Consider the following 19,173-nt stretch of genomic DNA (forward strand, 5'->3'; position numbering starts at 1 on the left):
TTCACTTAGACTAACAGTAATATCTCCATCCGAGAACAGATCAGGTAGCACAACTAAAATGCTGAATGATATCTAACCCCAAAAAACTTGATAATGACACAAATACACTTCTGTTCTTTCAGTCACAAAAGTTTAAAGCAGTAATCTAATTACAATGCAAGGCTGACTGATTTTCTTAAACCAAAAAATTCTCCAGAGAAGTTTCCCGAGCAGGAAGGCAGGTCTGTATCAAAATGTTAAATTGTGTTAGACCAACCAGTGATTTGGAAGCCCATAGCTACTGTTCAGTTTTCAAACCTGCTTTCAATGAAATATATTTGTACGCTAATCTCAAAGTCAATTTGGCTGTGTCTGATTACAGCAGAGAACCAGATGCATATGATAAGAAAAAAGTTAACTTACATTGATATATGTAATTTTTTACAGTGATGACATAATCGTTTCCAGAATGTGTTGAGTTTTCAGCCATGTTTAATATGAAAACATAAGTTGTATCTTTAACATTTCTTTTAAAATTTATTCTTCCATCTTCTCTTAACGTTCGCAATAAATTCCATTTCTGAAGAATGAGTGATTTTTATTAAATGACAATGGTCTTTCTATGGATCTACTAGAAAATCACCGTAGCTTGTGCATTTGTTTTGCATTTTACTACAAACACAGATTACTCAAAATTAGGAAGCATGCCTTACAGTGACATCCCAACTAGACATTGTTTATGCTTGACCACCAATCACCTTCTTAACACCACAGAGAAAATTAGAAGTGTGATAGTAACCAGCACTGCAAAAAGGGAGCAATGTAAAATTAAGCCACTTAACAGGAAGCAAACAAATGTGAAAAAGGCTGAATCACAACAGTGCCACCTACAGTAAAGAACATTACAGCGAAAAAAATAAATCGATATTCAGTCAGGAAATTAGCAAAACCAGAACTCAATATACAAAAAATTATTTAATCAAAAACCTAAGATGTAATAACATTATGTACATCACTACAAGTTTTTTACACTCCAAAATTTGTCACTGCCTAAGATGAAAGCATCTTCCTACATCTGAATAAATATGCCATCAGTTTCCTATTTACAGGCCTTCACTAAATACAAATCAAAAAGTAACATGTTTCTGAGGCTCTAATTCCTCACTGGGTTTTTTGTAAAGAATAAGACAAGAGCCATGTGACAAGAGGTAGAGAACAGATGAAGACTTACCTTGCATTCTACTACACTCTGATCCGATTCACACGTAACATAGATTTCATCAACTGCCCGTCTAAGATTGTCAAAAAGAAATGCCCAGTATCGAGCTCGCAGATCAACTTTTCGAGGCTGTCTTGCTTTTGTTGGGCTTTTGTCAAAGTTTTTATCTCCAGCTGCTGCTGCTGTTAATTTACAATCCATAGTAGTGTTCTGAAAAAACAAGATACAATGGAAAAGAAAAAAACCAAACAGAACTGTGGTAACATGTTGGGCTTCTGTGCAACACAAATTTTTTCAACATGTTCAAACATTTGTGAACAAGAAATTTTTCACTACATCATCCCATTGACTTGAGATTTTTAAAAACACACTTATCTTAAATAGATGCAGCAGCCATGTAAAACTAGATTCTGTTTCTTTAACATTTATAACCCAACATTCATGTTGCATGACAGTACAAGATATTCTGCCTCATAGCACATTGGAAAGTTACATTTCCTAATTATATAACCTGTATTACTTATTGTGACACATATGTGCATCCAGAGATGAAAATAACGTTCTACTAATCATCACATCAGCAACACTTCCTCACAGATAAATTGTACCAGCAAGATATTACATAGAACTTTATTGTTTTCAAGCTCTCATTCTAATATAGGAGCACTAATGTCAGTGAAATGCTGACGTGGCCAGCCCTTTGATCAATATGTTATGGCTACACTGCAGATGCCAGCAAGCACTGAACTGCTTACAAAAAGAACCTGTCACATTTTAGACTACTTTTATTAAGATTTCCACTCACCATATTGTGAACATTGCAAGCTCAATTCATAAGTACTGTGACAATGAATTATGTTCCCCCTACTTACACCAAGTCTGAAAGTGTCCTCACGCTGTTTCAAGTTGTAATTTAACAGCTCTAACTACAACAAATCTGCACTTTGATTTTTAGCATTAATATTCAGGCTAATTGACCTAGTACTACTCTGCTGCACAGATGCAGAGAACTGCCAATAGGCTAAATGTGATGGGAGCAAAGGGAGAACATTCCCGTCTTCACAAACGCTGGCACACGCAGGAGTCACTACGTACCTGCTCAGAAGTACCGTTATGCCATCTCAATGTTATGTATCTGTTGACCTTGCGCATTCAGCTTAGTCACTCATAGCATAGTTCTGGATGCACTTACCAACGAAAAGTACTTTTAAGGAAGAGCTGTAATATTTATATGATCAAATATATAGAGACCCAAAGATTGTACAAAGTCTAGAGAAAATTTTCCTCATTCTCCTTTAAGAGGATCTTTGTTTTGTGTGGATTCCTCTTGAATTCCAACAAATTGTGCCTAAGGTACAGAAAGTTCCCTGCATGTTTAGGAAACACATAAATTTACTCCTATTTCTCATGTTCAAATTACAGAATGGGAAAGTAGGCAATAACCAAATGATTTTTCAATCACTGTATTTAAGAATATAAATGCCTTTCTTCTCTAGATTTTCAGGGCCTTATTTGACAAATTCACACCAAAAACACAGCTTCCAATTACAAGGGAAGTGAACCCTAACACAAAGACAGAATCTGCAAAACTATTTAGTAAATTCCAGAGCTCTGTTTCTTGGGTAGCCTCTCTCTCTAGGTTCCCGTCTGCTCATTCCCCCCAGCACTCTGACTACCCGTACCACCCAGCATCACACACAGCAAATTCCGCATTGCAATTAGGGAGGCAGACACATTGCTGTCAAAATGGCTATGCTCTCACCTGAGTTTGTGTTCAGATACTAATTTTTCTGTAAGAAGGGGAAGAATAGGAACCTGATTTACTACAACCATACTAACATTTCTGCTACCCTCGCATATATCTCAAAATGCTCCAAGTGTACTCCAGATGAACCACAGCTAATGTATTCACGAGAGACGTATTCAGAAAAGATGCATATCATGAACAACCACTGAACAGAAATTTCAGAAGGGTTTCATATGTCAGCGTATTTAGTATTTTTTCTTCTATAAGAGTCACCTCTTAAAGAACAGCTTGGAGAAAAGATGCTCCTCAGCTAAGGCCTTGTATACAAACCCTTAAAGCAAAGATTATACTGGCTAATTTACAGCTCCTCTAAAACACAGTTTATAATGACACAATCTTAACTACAGAATCATAAATAGCTATGTTAAAATAACAGTGTTACCTTTTGCTGCACGTATTTATAAAATGTGACCTTACTTATTCAGCTGGTATTGTTGATATAAAGGATGAGTTGTTGTGGAATGGGAACCAGGCATAATTCCCACTATTTGAAAGACTGATTTTCAAATGTATCTTTAAGATACCGTCATGGAATATGTTTTGTTACTTAGCAATAAATGTTATCCATCTACTATATTTGGCATCCATTTATCATCTCTCTCATATGTCAGCCATATTTTAATTAGGAAAACAGCACAGTGAACTGTGTTAACTATTGTAAGTTGTACCAGTTCCTTTATTACCCCTGTAAGCAGATATCCAGTGTCTAAGTAAAACCTAAGCAATATTTACAATTACTCATATTTTAGTAGAATATCTTTGAAAGGATACAAATCCCTAAACTACCAAATTTCTTCTAAGCACAATCACACAAGCAGGTAAGCATTAAGTTGGCAGTTAGTTCACAGAAATAATATTTTAAGTTCCTGATACAAGTCAGTTCCAACACCATACATCTGAATTTGACACAGCCTGGTATTGTTGCAAGTTAAATTAAAGCTAATGTAACAACTATGTACTCTCTGTCGAGATTAGGATGACTGTCCTAGCACCTGACATTGTGCAATATTGAAATAAAAACACTTATCTTGGGTCTGTGTGTTTATTGGCTTATTGCACACTGGGCAATGAACTCAGTTTGTGAGACAACAGCATCTGCCACTCAAGGAAACAGACGCCAATTTTCAGAGAAGAACCCAAATCGTGTCCCATGTTTGGCACTTTAGTCTCCAGAAATTCCATGAAAAAAGACCAAACTCAGCAAGCTAGTTTCAAACTTGATGAAAATCGATTGACTGGCACCAACTTTACTGAAATGAAAGCCAGTACTCAAATGAAAGAGTTTCAGAAAAGACTGCTTTTAGTATCAAGATACTACTATTTTACACAGACCGTGATATTCTGTACAGATGTTTAACACTAGCACCAAAAAATTACCAGAATTACTGAGTTAATCTGTATATTGTTCAGCAGAATCTTTACCCGTAAGCATCTTAGGTAAATTGTCTAATAAATCTAACTTTTCACTGTGAAAAGCAGGAAATGCTGGATTAGGTACAGACTGTTCAAGACTTTAGTTTCTGTGCTGATGTATGGCTATAGCATGATTGTTCACATTCATCCTCGCTGGAATTAAGTTTTAAACAGTATTTATTAAAAGTATGTACTTTTGACCAGATCGTATTTTTCAGTGTCATGCTTAGTCTGCAACAGCGAAACTCAATTTCCAGAGACGATCATCTCTTGATTTCTCTGGTATTCGGAGGGAACATATGGGCACAGGACAAAATATTTCTAACAATGTAGTCTGAAGAAAGATATGGCCATGATCCCACATCTTCACCAAGATGGAGCTATACCCAAGACACATAAAGTCCACCTACATCCTTGTCCCTAGTGCTTCCAACTAACTCTTAGCAGATTTTTCACACTGGTGAGTAGTTGAAGCACAAGGTTACAGAATTTAGTTTTTCTGAGCAGAGTTCTAAAGCTCCAATCCTGCAAACTTCTACGCATCATTCTTAACTGGATATAAGTACTTACTTTTGAATCTCCTAAGTGATCTCAGATCTCTTAGCCTTTGACAACACACTTATACAAAATTTAATTCATGTTCAACAACTTTGCAGACCATCGTGCATTACAAAAAAACCAATCAGTGTTTAAAACACTAAAAAATAGCTTGCTTTGGCATCCCCCCTGCCCTCAAATAACCTGCATGTTTACCCAAAGTGTGATGATGGTTTATGTAGACATGACCTAGCAGGCCTAACACTGAAGCTTGTCCTCACTAGACCAAAACCCACCCAAGAATGGCAAAGATTCAGAGGGGCTAGTTCATACTATTTCACTTGTAGTGACAGTTCAAACCTGCAGTTGCAGAAAAGGTAAAGCTTTTGTGCCTTTGTAAAGGCAAAGTAATATTCATTCCTATGTCTCAAGTAACTCAGTATGGATGATGAAAGTGACATTACAACTGAATCTCTCTCTTTTTTTTTTTTTTTTTTTCCCAAAACAGTTTCAGTAACTTGCCTTGGAGTTCTGGAAAGTATGAAGTGTATATTTATTCTCAGGATGCCAAAATTGATTGAATGGGTATTTGCCAGCACTCTACTGAGAGGAAGATGAGGTTGATAAGATCATATGAAAGAGTTCTTGTAAGTTTATTTTCTTGAGATTAGTGGCCCATTTATATGTAGAGGAAAATCAGAGCTGAAGGCCAAGAAAAGTAACAAAAAGCCACTAATTTACAGCAGTATCCAGTGTCTGAAACTCATAGAAATAAAGGTGCTTAATGCCAAATTGAAGTGCCAGCATGCACGCACACTCGGCAGTCCATTTCAAACCTTCATTGTACCCACTAGGAATGCACTATGTTTCTACAATACAGTTCTAGTATAGCAATCACACACAGAGACACTGAATAACAATCTCCTGAATTCTAACAATTCTCCTGAAAACTCACTATTTACATAATCCCAAGTGACTAAAATAGAACCTGAACTATGTAGCACATTACTCTTACCCAAAAGGTTCTGAGAGTAAACCCTGACAGGGAGCCCCAGCTACATCAATAAAATTCCACCTTCACAGAACAAAAAAACCAGGATACACAGTGTTTGGAACATACTAGTATGTGAAGAGAGAACACAAGCTTAACAGCTGCTAAACTAAATTAGGAAAATAACATGCCTATGTTTTAAAGATACAAATACATCTCTGTGGAAGCAGAACTTTTTTTTTTTTCAAAAAACAATATCCTACATATGCCATATCATCAAAATCTGACAGACTGTCTCAAAACATTAAATGGCTAAAGCCATACTAATAGCCAAATCCGTTAATTAAAGAAAAGCAACCATTAAAAATATTAAACATGAGGAAAGATTGTGGTATGACTTAATTAATGTAATAAAGATTATCATTCACATAGAAAAAAACATTAATGTAAGAGCATTTTCTTCTTGACAATTCTCATTCAGACTCGCTTTACAGTCATACCTCTCAGAAATTTTACTCACTTGAGCTAATTCTTCCAAAATAGGATATACTGAAATTTTAATCTAAAATTCTTCAGCCATTAACATGAGGTCAGGAAATAAAGCATTTCCTGAAATTAGAAATTGGGCATAAAGCTACCCTTTGTATAAGTAGCATGCTTATAGGGAGAATAACCTCTATCGTTTTATTGTTGAACAGCACCTTCCCTTAAAATAACTTTAATGACAAAAAGTCATGCATCCAGAGGTTAAGAAATTACAAAAGTAAAGGCTGAGGAACATAAAACCTACATTCTGGCATTTTTAAACTTCTGAATATTTGACTTTGAAACCTGTATGCTTTAAAGATATGTGTGCACAGTTTTATGTATGTATTATTCAGCCAATAATGTAACAGTGATATCACAAAACATTTTTATGTTGGAAATTTTATGTCATAACCAAAATAAAAAATTAGCAGATACCTGTTTTGCAGTCTTGTGTGTTCCTTGAATCACCCTCTTTGTTTTTCCACCAGCTTGCCATTTTGATTTTCCTATGGGAGAAGCAAGTGTTTTGATCAACAATAATCATTTTCATTAGAGCATTCTAAAATGCCATTTCCCATCCTGCAAGGTACTGATATAGGCAGAATGTATGTTAAGAGGTTTGCAAAATTGTATCTTCCAAATAGATATTCCACAGTTCAGAATCATAAAGGTTGGAAAAGACCTCAAGGATCATCAAGTCCAACCCAACACCACCTCACTCACTAAACCATGTCCCTAAGCACCACATCTACACGTTTCTTGAACACCTCCAGGGATGGTGACTCCACCACTTCCCTGGGCAGCCTGTTCCAATACCTGATCACTCTTTCAGTGAAGAAATGTTTTCTAATATCTAGCATAAACCTCCCCCAGTTGCACCAGGTTCAGAATGTGGATAATGCCAGAAAACACACAGAAAATTAATAAAATTACACAGGGAAGAATTACAGACTTCATTCAACAAAGATAACCTAGCTTTAAGTGCTCAGTGCCTCTGAAAATCGTATCATTACAATCCACATGTCAAATATGATACTAGTTTCCTATATAGATTAAAAAGAAGTCTGCTCTTGAATGACTTCAATCAAATATTACAGAATTAAAACAAGGAATATTGTTCTTAGGAAAAACAAATGTAATGATGTAGTTTTTCCTCAAACTGTTCAAACAATCTATCAGTAGATTTAGGTATTTTCTGCCAAGAACAATGGGGAAAAACAGAATTTAGGACTATATTTAGTTCACCTACATTTAGTTAGTCAAAGGAAGAGAAAAAAAACATTCACAGAGTATAAGCCAGCCCCCTTAAGATCCGAAATGCCTTCTCAAATTCACATCACCCTCCACTGCTTATATGAAGTGACTTTAGCAACTATGCTTCCAAAATCAGTTTAAATTCCCACAGTCAGAAAGGATGATTTCAGGTCTCAGTGCTGTGGTGGTGGCAATTTCTTAACTGATTAAGAGTTATCTTTGCACAGATAAAATTGTGTTAGCCTAGACCTACCTGATATGTTTGCATTTAATCTTTGAGATTTGCTCAGGGGTAAATTTTAAAATTCTTTTTTTAAGTTTTATTCCTCCAACTTGGTATCTAACTTGCACAACATGAAAATCACAGGATCCAATTACCCAAAATGTAAGCAAGTAAGACAAAATACTATGGCAAGAGTACTCCCTAACACAGATTACATCGAAGTAAAAGCTTCAAGATTATTTAGCTGAATGAAGCCAAGCAAATAAATGCATTAGTTGAATACAGTTCCTTCCTAGATCATGGTGATTACTCTTGAATTTCAAAATCATCCAGTTGACTTTTCAACAGTTCTTAAGCCAAGTTCCCTAACAGAGTCCACCCGTTTTACATTGCTCTGATTATGTAAAGCAGCTGTAAACCTGTCTTAATCAAGCAGTTGTACAGCTGTTTTGCATCACTGGCTACTCCAGAGAACAAGGCCTTTAATTTTAAAACAAATTTAAAATTATTTGCTTGATAATTCATTTTTTAAATGCCACATTAGCCAAAACAACAGGTACAAATTAATGTATTGAACTCAATTTAGCAGCATTCAGGAAAAAATCTGATTCAACTACCGTATGTATAAAAACTTTCTATTCACTAAAAAGCTTAAACTGCAGATCAGTTCCATGTCAGAATTACAGTAAATGTAATAATCACCAAAGTCTCTCTTCTGAGATGACTTAAATTCCGCAAAGACAAGATTTTGAATGCAATGGCATACAGAACTGGCACAGTCAAAATGCTTACAAACAAATATGGGTATGTTAAAATTGAAAAACGGCAGACGAACACAAAAAAGTTGCAGTCTCTTTAGATTCTACAAAAACCAGAATACTAATCCATCATCTAAGGACTCAGAAATGTCTGAACAAGTCTTCTGTAAAGACAAAAGCAAGTTTTCAGGCACTTTCTATATAAGGCAGACTCTTAGACAAAACTAAACATGTAAATACCAGGTTTTGCAAACTTAAAATAATGTGTGGTAGGGACTAATTCTTTCTTAAGGTGTATGGGCCAAAAAGTTTTCTCTTTCAGCAGCAGCCACATTTCCAAACTCTGTTAGTCTTTTTCTTCTAACAAATGCCTCTGGTTATTAGAAGATGTCTTCCTTTCTGCTTTTGTCCTTTCATATTCACAAGTAGTGACAACACAAAGCACTGCTCAATGGTTACGTGTATGTTCAGTGACTACTGGTATGTAACTATACGATACTAGCATTACTGTGAGATGCACAGGAACTCAACGACATATGAAGGGCATTACATGCTAGGAATTCACTGAATTTTAAGGAAAGAATAATAGTGACCAAAGATGATAATCTCGTTCACTATTAAGTTGCCAATGTGAAATATATAAAGTGGCAAAGTTTTGCAGCATTCAGGGAGCTACAGTCATATTTTAAACTTAAAGTCCATTTCCTCTCTGTCTGGTAACTAAACCTGAAGCACACAGACTTTATGATTTGTGAAGACTTCCTGTCACAAAAAGCTATGGTACTATTATCTACAAAAAAAGCCATTGGTAAACTATTTTCAAAACCTATTTTCTATACTAGCAATCTCCAGAATCATGCCTCTCATCTCTCTGTTTTGGATAGTTTTACTGATATGAGAAATGTGGGAATGGCCTTTAAATTTAGTAATTAACAGCAGCCCCCATTTCTGTTCTCACTATGGCAGAGATCAACTGCATGTGTTGTTCCAGCGCCTTTGACACTGTTCAGACCTTCAGCACGAACGGTAACAATTTTCAATTCTATTTCTTTTCATCTCCTTGAATTAATAAATTCAATGAGCACTCTGTTGGTTTCCTCCAGTTCCTATACAGTGTGAGAAATCTGCTCTGTCACCTATCTTCTTTCATGTTATCTACAAAACCTGTAAGACAGTAAGTCTACATTATAGTGCCACAGCTATATACAACTAGTCTGTACTCCAGAATCTATGTTATTAGCCCAGCTGGTGCAGTTGTCCATCTTAAGAAACATCTTCACAAAAACGAGGTTTGGATAAGATCTGGTTGCCTGAACCTCATCTAAAGTAAGGCAGAGGCATCTGCCTGCAGTAAGCAACCAGATGAGACTGATTATTTTTGACCCCTTAACTGAAGAAACATATTGAAGTTTCTAGTATTATTATCATAGAATCATTAAGGTTGGAAAAGACCTCAAGGATCATCAAGTCCAACCATGAACCATAAACCGTATCTTTTGAAAAGTTTATAAAGCAGTAGTGGATAAGATTTTTCTAACCATACAATGCTAACGATCTGGAGAAATGACTTCCTTCAAGCATGGATATAACCAAAATTATCCATGCTTTTCAACCTCCAGATTCAATTACAGCAAAATATTTTGCACAAAGTTACTTTTACAAATCACTGTTGCTGTCTCATCCAGAAAATAATGGCCTTGTATTCACCTACCAGCACTAGAATGGATTCCCATTAATTTCAGAGAAATTCAAGGTTTGAAACTTATGAGCCTTAAAGAATACCCTTCCCTTCGTGCTATATTCTGCCAGTTACAATCAGATCCAATGTCGCTAGGGCTTACACATGTTTTAAGTCATGATTCTTACAACTTCCTTACTTGGCCAAAGAGAGCCAAATTCCATAACTTTAAACACATATTGCAAAACCCATTTACTCCATCAGGCTCTTGCTAAAGGAAATTATACTGCAGGCTCCCCCAAAGTGCGCCAGGTACCTTTTAATAAATCAAACGTTTCCTTACCCTGAAATGCTTAATGTACAGATGAATTCTCTATGGTAAGAGCCTACATGACTTTAAACAAATAGGAAATAACAAGGGAACCGTTACCAATACAAGATTTTCCAATTTTTTTACACATCTCTTAAAGATCCAAAGGTATTTTACCTTCTACTAACATTTAAATGTCAAGCTTCTGGGATGTTACTAATACCATAGGTTAGATTTTGTAATAAAATTTGTGTGTAGTGCTTATCTACGTGCCATGCCTCAAATTTCATGCTAGGCATATAAAATAATTACAAAAGAAAAAATTCTGAAATCCTCTACTAGAATGATCACAGCTTTCCAAGGTAGGCAGAATCTAAGTGCGATATAGGCGATCAGCAGGGGTATGACTGGAATGCAGATTTAATTCTGGAGACAGAATATCAGACTAGCGAATTTTTCAGAGTTATAAGACTTTCCTCCTTGGACAAAAAGTCAGCTGTACTGTTAATTAGTCTATCCAACAGAATCTGCTGCATATTAATGAGTTCTGTGAAGGAGTATTTTAATTTCAATAGTTGAAATGTGTTAACCATCACTATCTCTTCTGGACCATCGACACCATGTTCTGGATTTTCTCATGTCATTGATCTATATTCATAACCAGAATCTCAGGACTGACATAACAAGGGTGCATGCTGCTCCAAAACATGTAAGAGAAGTGCCACCTGCCACTGAAATCTTTCTCCTTTTTAAGGAAATTTTTCTTAATGACAGGAGCTATATACATCCATTAAGGAATTAGAATGTTTTGATTGCATTTCTTTTCATTATTGCTCTCTTACCCACGTCTTCTATATAAAATATACAAGTCTCTCAGAGGAAAAGTTAAATGCTAAGAAGGATACAAGTACACAATTTTTAAAGGAAATAGAAAAAGAAAGGACACAAACTGAAAAAACTAATTCAGTATTTTAATTTATCAACCCTCTGTTACACTACCACTCATAACAGCAAATGCCCACACCTTCACTATTTCTGCTGAAAAAAAAACCTCATAATGAATAACAGTATATAATATAAAATGTTAAATCACCCACTGTTACTGCCAAAGCAATATCTCTGAACATTACAGAAGACCTGCAGGGTTGGCTCAAGCAACCTGAACCTTTGGCCTGATTTACTCAGCCCCTGAACAAGTTAGAACTGTCCTAATTCATAATATTGCTGTATCATTCCTCAGGGACAAAATACATACTAAAAGATCAGCATAAAATGAATCAAAGCTCACTGACACCAACATGTATACCCTCTATGCCAAGACAAGGGTCAAGAGATAAAGGATCTGGCTCTGCCAGACTTTCATTAGCCACAAGTTCCTTTTCACAGGGAAATCTTCCATCAGGCCATTATGATCAGATTCTTTGTATTGTGCAAAAAGGTCAGACTGATTTAAAAAGAAGAAAGCACCAGTGACAAAAAGTTTTAAAATTACAATGGTGCTAACATGACCAAAAGAAGGAAATTAATATAGCTACTTGGATTTTAATTATCATACATAAGAACTATTTAATGAAGGCTAAAAATTCACTTTTACATTCATTCTTCATGTTTTGGCAGAAAATGTTAGACTTGGAGCAAACATTCATCTACAACTCATATTCACTCATTTTTAAGGAAAAGGTCTTACTTGAAAGTTTCTAAAAGAATATTACAAGAAAGGCAGTATTAAAAAATAACAGACTCTTTAAAGAGAAATTGAATCAACTCACAAGTAGCTCAAAAATACTCTTAGAAATATCTTCTATGTTCCTTTTGCATAAACTCACTCATACTACTACCTTCCCCAAAAGTGTAATTCAGAATCTACAAGTAATTTAGGTCCCAATTCTAATTCTGCTTAAATGACATATATGACTAGTCCAAAAATACCAGTGGATCTACTAACGTATTCAAGAATATGCAGGCAACTGTAAGAAAAGCAAACAGATAAATATATCTTCTGGAGACAGACGTAAATAAAGCTCTTGTAAGAACACACAACTGGCCCACTTACAAATCCACATATTCACAATAAACTGCGTAGTTGCTGCATGGAATCCAAAGCTGGGAGGTATGAATTCTAACTGGTCAGATTTTGCTCGTCTTAAATTATTTCCATTGGCTCTTCCTACATGTAGCTAACAAAAATTCACAGTACATATTTTTCTGCTGCTGCTATACAAAATGTACTAAGACAGCTGGGACAATGTTGAAGTAAAAGAAACCAAAGCCTGTAAATGTGGACATTTGTAATTAGGTTTAGGATGTCTACCTGATAAATGTAAGTTAGCTGTCATTCTACTTGTCATTGTTCAACAGAGGTACAGCTATGCATTCTGAACTGAATGTAATTTCCTTGATGAAACCTATGTAAGTGTCCACATACAAATATCTAAATAGGTTTTCATGCACCTCATTGTCTTCTGTCACTTCAGACTTTTCAGCTTCAAAAAGAAAAAAAACCAAAACCACAAATACACCTTAATGTATAAAGCTACCCAAAGACAGCTTAAACTTTTCTTCAGTTTGCTTCAGACATAGGGTTAATTATCTTGTAACTTAGACATAACTGTTCATAGGGATATCTTTTCCACTGGCAGAATCACAGAGCAGCTGAGGTTGGAAGGAACCTCTGGAGATGATCTCATCCAACCTCCCAGCTTAAAGCAGGGTCAGCTAAAGGAGTCCTGTCCAGTCAGGCTTCAAGCATGTCCAAGGATGAAGATTGCCCAGTTTCTCTAAGCAACTTTTTCCAGTGCTCAACCACCCCCGTGTCAAAAAAAAAAACAAAAAAAAACAACAAAAAAACAAAAAACAAAAAACAAACAAAAAAAAAAACCTACTTTTAGATACTCCTGCCTAAGTCTCAAAAGCAGCAGCACTTCCACAGGGACATGCAAGCTACAAAAATACTTGAAATGAAGTCCTCAAAAACAGCATTCTGACATCTGGAACAGCTTGAACAGTATAAAAATTAAACTCAATTCCTGGCTCCTCAAGTCATCATACCACAAGAGAATATTACAACAGTAACAAAACTGTTCTGAGGACTCACATTATGGAAAACTGTCCCCCTATATCCCCTTCCTTAAAGGCTCTTCACAAATGTTTACCAAAGACTGAAGTGAAACCAAAAGAAACTTCCAAACTGATTTGTTTTAGAGCATAGAGAGCAGTTTGCTGGATTGTTCTAAGCCATCTCTGCAATTCTGAATTCCCAAGTTATAAGAGATGGGTTTTTAACACCCTTTTGAAAGTCAGTATTTTACGATAACATGACAGTATTACAGAAGTATCTTGATAATAAAGAACAGTCTTAGATATTGCTTAAAGACCAAATTAAAACAGTTTTTAGTCTGTCACTGTGAAGGTTTTATAAAGTGATCTATCATCTGCAGGGTGCATTCTTGAAAAAAAGCTTTATAATTATACTATGTACACTAAACATCACCATTTATTTTTTTATAGAGAAATCCTATGTAAGAAATATGTTCCATACAAGCAACTCCAGTGGACAAAAGAATAAAAGAGGAAAAATCTGGGGGAAGACTGTTGGAATACATACCATCATCTTCTTTGTTTTCCAGTGGAACACTCCAAGCAATCAGGTTCCTTGCTGTACGTCCCTCTTCTGCAACTATTTTCCTCACTTTGTCATGACTATTTGACCGTTGGAAAGAAGCCTGAAAACAAGAAGTACAGGGATGGAAAATATGTACATGTACAAATTTTATGTTTGATATGCTAATCTCATCCAATATGCAGTTAAACAAGCCAAAGTGGGGTGCGTAGGTATTGAAGTCTCACCAAATATCTGAAGGAGGGGTACACATTCATTTTCATAACCAACCATTTTTCTGCATGAGAAGCAGATTGTTTCATCAACATGGCATGAGAGTTACTGCCCAGGCCTCAGTATGGGTATGTCTACACCACACACTTTTAACCTCCATTTAACTGATTGTCAATGCTGCCAGAGCATCGCAGTAGCCTTCACAAAGGTTTTAGTTACCTTGTGTTAATTAGAACTAATTATTCAAGATAAAAGCTGCATGAGAACAAAATACATGTATGTGTTAGCTGACTGAAGAGATCATGGAGAAAGGCAGAGGATTTATCAGAACCATCCGAGATGTATAAAAACCATACCTCTCTTCCAATGAGAGGACAAGAACCTATGAAGTTATTTCCTGGCAAAGTTAGTTAGAAATGAGATGTATAAAAACCATACCTCTCTTTCAATGAGAGGACAAGAACCTATAAAGTTATTTCCTGGCAAAGTTAGTTAGAAAGATACAGCTGTTTAAAGACAAAATGAGAGACACTAAGGACAAACTTCATGTACCTAATAAACATATTTCTTTGCATGAGCAAAATACACCATTGAAAGACCTTTGAAACCAAATATATTAAGAAATAATTGTATCAACTGACAGATGTCAATCAGATTGGACTAGATGATCTTTGCAGGTCCCTTCCAACTGAAAGAGTCTATTCTATTCTAGATAAAATCTTGCCTCTTCTACACTGTTATTCCTCAAAAAATAATTTGAAACAATTACAAGATATACATTATAATGCTAAATCTATGTATTATGATAGCACAAAATTGCTGACCAAGTTATCTTTAAACACTGACAAACTTAACCACAAGGAAGTTACATAAATCTAAACATTATTTTACGCATGAACAGACTGATCTTCTATAGCACTAATCAGAAGATGCATTTTTCCTCTTTTTGTTATTATCATCATATGACTCAAGCCTGCAACCACTCTGTTTTAGAGTACTAGTACATCTTTAGAAAGAAAATACAGTAAAAACAAATATAGCAGATGAGTGGCTATAATTTATTAAGGTGGTAGAAAACACACCACAAATGAGAAACTGCTTTTACTTAAATGCTTGTATAATAATATTTAACTGAGGTTTCTCTCATCCAGATGTCCCCAATTGCTTGTTTCAAGGCTGCAGTGTGCCCTCTAGTGCTCCACAGACCTACCTAGAGATATCACCACGTAACAGAACAAAAACAAAACCAGCACTGCTCTATAAGTGACCTTTTGGAAGATCTAATTAAATAAATAAAGCAAATTATACCTTTTCACCCAAAGAAACCCAAACAAAGCACATGAAAAAACAGGATCTGTGCTAAACTGGTTCTAGTCTATCCTTATTCTATACAATTAACTATTCTCGATTAGAATTTTTAGTAAGAGTGACCATTTCTGCTGAATCAGAAGTTTAGTCTGGGTTCTTAATCCACTGCTGCTTAGTGATACACTTTCCACCATCAATCTAAGACTTAAAGATCCATGAATGTCACATAACTGTTTTAAAATCACTTTAACCTACTGTATAAATTCCCAATTTAAATACTTGTGGTAGCCTACTTCAGAATGGAGTCAAATAATTTTAACTTAATCACCTCTGAATTGTGCCCGTCTTAAACCAAAAGAATGTTCAGACTGCATTTTGCATTAACTTCTTCTCAGATCTTCAAAAAAGACCCAAACGCTCATTTTAGCTGGACGTAAAGCTAATCTATGGCATCCCCAACTGCCAAAAATGAAATAAGTAAACAAATAAATCTTTCCTCATTTATTGCATCTTTTCTTTTAAATTCTCCACAAGCAGACAGTGTTGACTTGGCACAACCTACATTATATTTAACTATGGCTTTCCTACAGCGTAAGTCCACTCACTCTTGCCACACACAGAGAACTTGGAAAATTTAATTTTTTTCTTTCCTGTTATTTTTTATGCTGTTATATTCCATTTCATCCTCCATTGGTCTTCTTATCTTCTGGGCTTACCATCCCTGTTCCTTTAATCTTTTTTTCTCATATTTATCAGATCTCAGATTTCAAGTTTTCTGAATCTGAACACTGAAGAGTTTTCTCTTCCAGACTGTCTCCAACTGATTCACATCTGTCTTTGAAATACAACGTCCAAAAGCAGATACGAATACTTCAGTGATGACTTTCTCCACGCTAAACACCACGGACAGGTTATTCACATCTTACAGATGATACTCTCATTGAACCATCTCAAAAAGATGTATAGGGTTTTTTTGCAACATATTACATTTTCATCACTTATGATATAATGTGTATGTCATAACATATCACACATAAATTAGCACGACTTACATACTCACAGAATAACAAAGCCTGGAAAGGACTTCTGCAGGTCTAGTCCAAACCCTAAGTCCCTGTCCAGTGGTCAGGGCAGACCCCACTCTTCCTAATATATAAGCAGAATTCCTCTTGTTGCACACACAACCTTCTAGAATCCCAAGTTACTTTCTGCACAACTGCTGCCAAGACCATTGTTTTTCATCCTTATTTCTGGAGATCATTACTCCCATGTAAAGTGTAAAACTTTGCACTAGTCCACACCAAACTGGCTTTTAAAATTATTTTACCTATTTCTTACAAGCCAGAAAAGCTTATAAGGAAAACAAAAGTATTTCAGCATGAAATTTTGAAGTACTTTGTATCATGAAACTAGAGCCTCCAAAAGTATTTCAGCATGACATTTCGAAGTACTTTGTATCATGAAACTAGAGCCTGACCTAAAATTCTATTCTCCATAAGTTAGATGTCTGTCAAAAGAAAACAGCAAACCCTTAAAGGACATCTTAACATGACAGTTAGCAATAATGAAGTGTATAGCCACAGAGAAGTGTAAACTCTTGTGCCAAAGACCATAATGGGTATCAACATAGTCTTTCCATTTGACTAGACAAGAGCAAGCTTTAATATCCTCCTTCATATGAGTGAAGTGATACTGATTCCGAAGTTTTTGACAGCTTCCTCAACCTGAATCCCTCCTGTTTGCTACTTAACTATCCAAAGAAGTTACCTTCTTCAAAGTTCTGTAGATATAATCATCTGCTAGGCAAAGGGAGTGACTACAAGCTTGTTTAGCCTTAAACAGCAGACTTTTGTTAAGTCTGTACTGCTTCTTTGCAGGACTATGAATATCAAAAGACCTTAAAGATTCTTGTTTCAATGGTGTTCATATATATAAATACATTGCTGGAAACAAAACCAACAGTTTCATCTTTGCAGGGCTATGAATATCAAAAGACCTTCTACAAAGATTCTTGTTTCAATGGTGTTCATATATATAAATACATTGCTGGAAACAAAACCAACAGTTTCATCTCTTGCATTCTGAAAGAAAATTACTTCAGCTCTAACCTCAGCTACTTCAAAGAACATAATTCTGTTAGTGTAACCAAATATTATGGTCTTACACTAGAGTACAAGCGGGATGAAAGCAGTTTAAAATGGGAATCAGCTGAAACAAATGCCTTAAAGTGCAAAAAGTCTATATACTAACACAACTAGAAATGACGCAGAAACAGAATACTCAAATTTCATCTACAGTAAAATCAATTTTCGAAAGTTTCTCCTCATGGTGCTAACAAGTTGGTTCCATTTCTAGAACCAATACTTTCAGTAGAAAGCACAAATAAACCAATTATCTATGAATCCCAACATGAAAATCTAGTTTTTCCTGCAGTAGGAAAAATCCTACCACACTGTTATAACAGCTGAATGTCTTACCATCATGTTGTAGCCTTCCTCCACATCAACAGGCTCACTTATTACATTTTTGGATGACCCCATTGAGTTTTCATACCTGTGTCAAAATAAATGCAATTAATTATTTTCACTTAAACCACTTCTAAAATTAATTTTAGCTTCTTAGCAGCATTTACGTCATGGACATCAGATGAACACAGTGAGGTTTTCAGAAGATAGTTTTATTTGTAAAGTGTTTGCATTGCTCCTTATTAAAAGTAGCCAAAGGCCCAAGAAGAGAATGACCCTACAGAAAAACATAAACGTATTGTAGTAAGACTATAAACAGCACAAAGAATGTTAAAACTTCAAAACAAATCACTGCATGGACTGCTCTAGAATAGTGAAAGGCAAGCAGAATAATCCTTCCTGTGACAGAGGACTGGGAAGTTGGTTATTAGTTCAAAAAGAAAAATGAATCAGAGAGATAGTAACAAATCAGTACCAGGTAATTAGTGGCAAAATGAAATAAATTGGAAAAGTTCTGTTCTCATTTAAAAAAAAAAAAAAAAAAAAAAAAAAAAGTGTGGCAGTTCAACTCTCCGAAAGAGAACACTTTTATCCAGTTTTGAGCTACAGAACCATTGCCACAAATGCAGAAGTGACTAAATAGGTATATGTTTATCAATAAATTCCAGAACTGTGGTAACAATTCTGAAACAAAACTAAACCCTTGGCTTCAAGGTTGAAATAAATTCTCTCTAGCTATTGATTAGAGTGTAAAAACTCTCCTGCAGCAGTTCTTATTCTTATGAAGAATCAGACGCTAACCAGAAGTTAAAGACACATCTAAATTATCAGAAACTAGGTAACAGAACAAGATTAACCTTTAGTCAGATCC

General features: G+C 35.5%; 1 protein-coding gene across 1 annotated transcript; it reads right to left on the reverse strand.

The window, feature by feature from the left end:
• Positions 1-1,144: 1,144 nt before the first annotated feature.
• On the reverse strand, positions 1,145-18,390 carry LOC104461557 (S phase cyclin A-associated protein in the endoplasmic reticulum-like; the record flags this gene model as incomplete). The annotated part of the gene is made up of 4 exons (XM_010073192.1): positions 1,145-1,408; positions 6,910-6,980; positions 14,302-14,419; positions 18,315-18,390. Coding segments are annotated over 4 exons (529 nt in total), but the record flags the coding sequence as incomplete, so codon positions are not given.
• Between the last annotated feature and the right edge of the window lie 783 nt (positions 18,391-19,173).

Source organism: Pterocles gutturalis, unplaced genomic scaffold (genome assembly GCF_000699245.1).
Source record: "Pterocles gutturalis isolate BGI_N339 unplaced genomic scaffold, ASM69924v1 scaffold23416, whole genome shotgun sequence".
NCBI lineage: Eukaryota > Metazoa > Chordata > Aves > Pterocliformes > Pteroclidae > Pterocles > Pterocles gutturalis.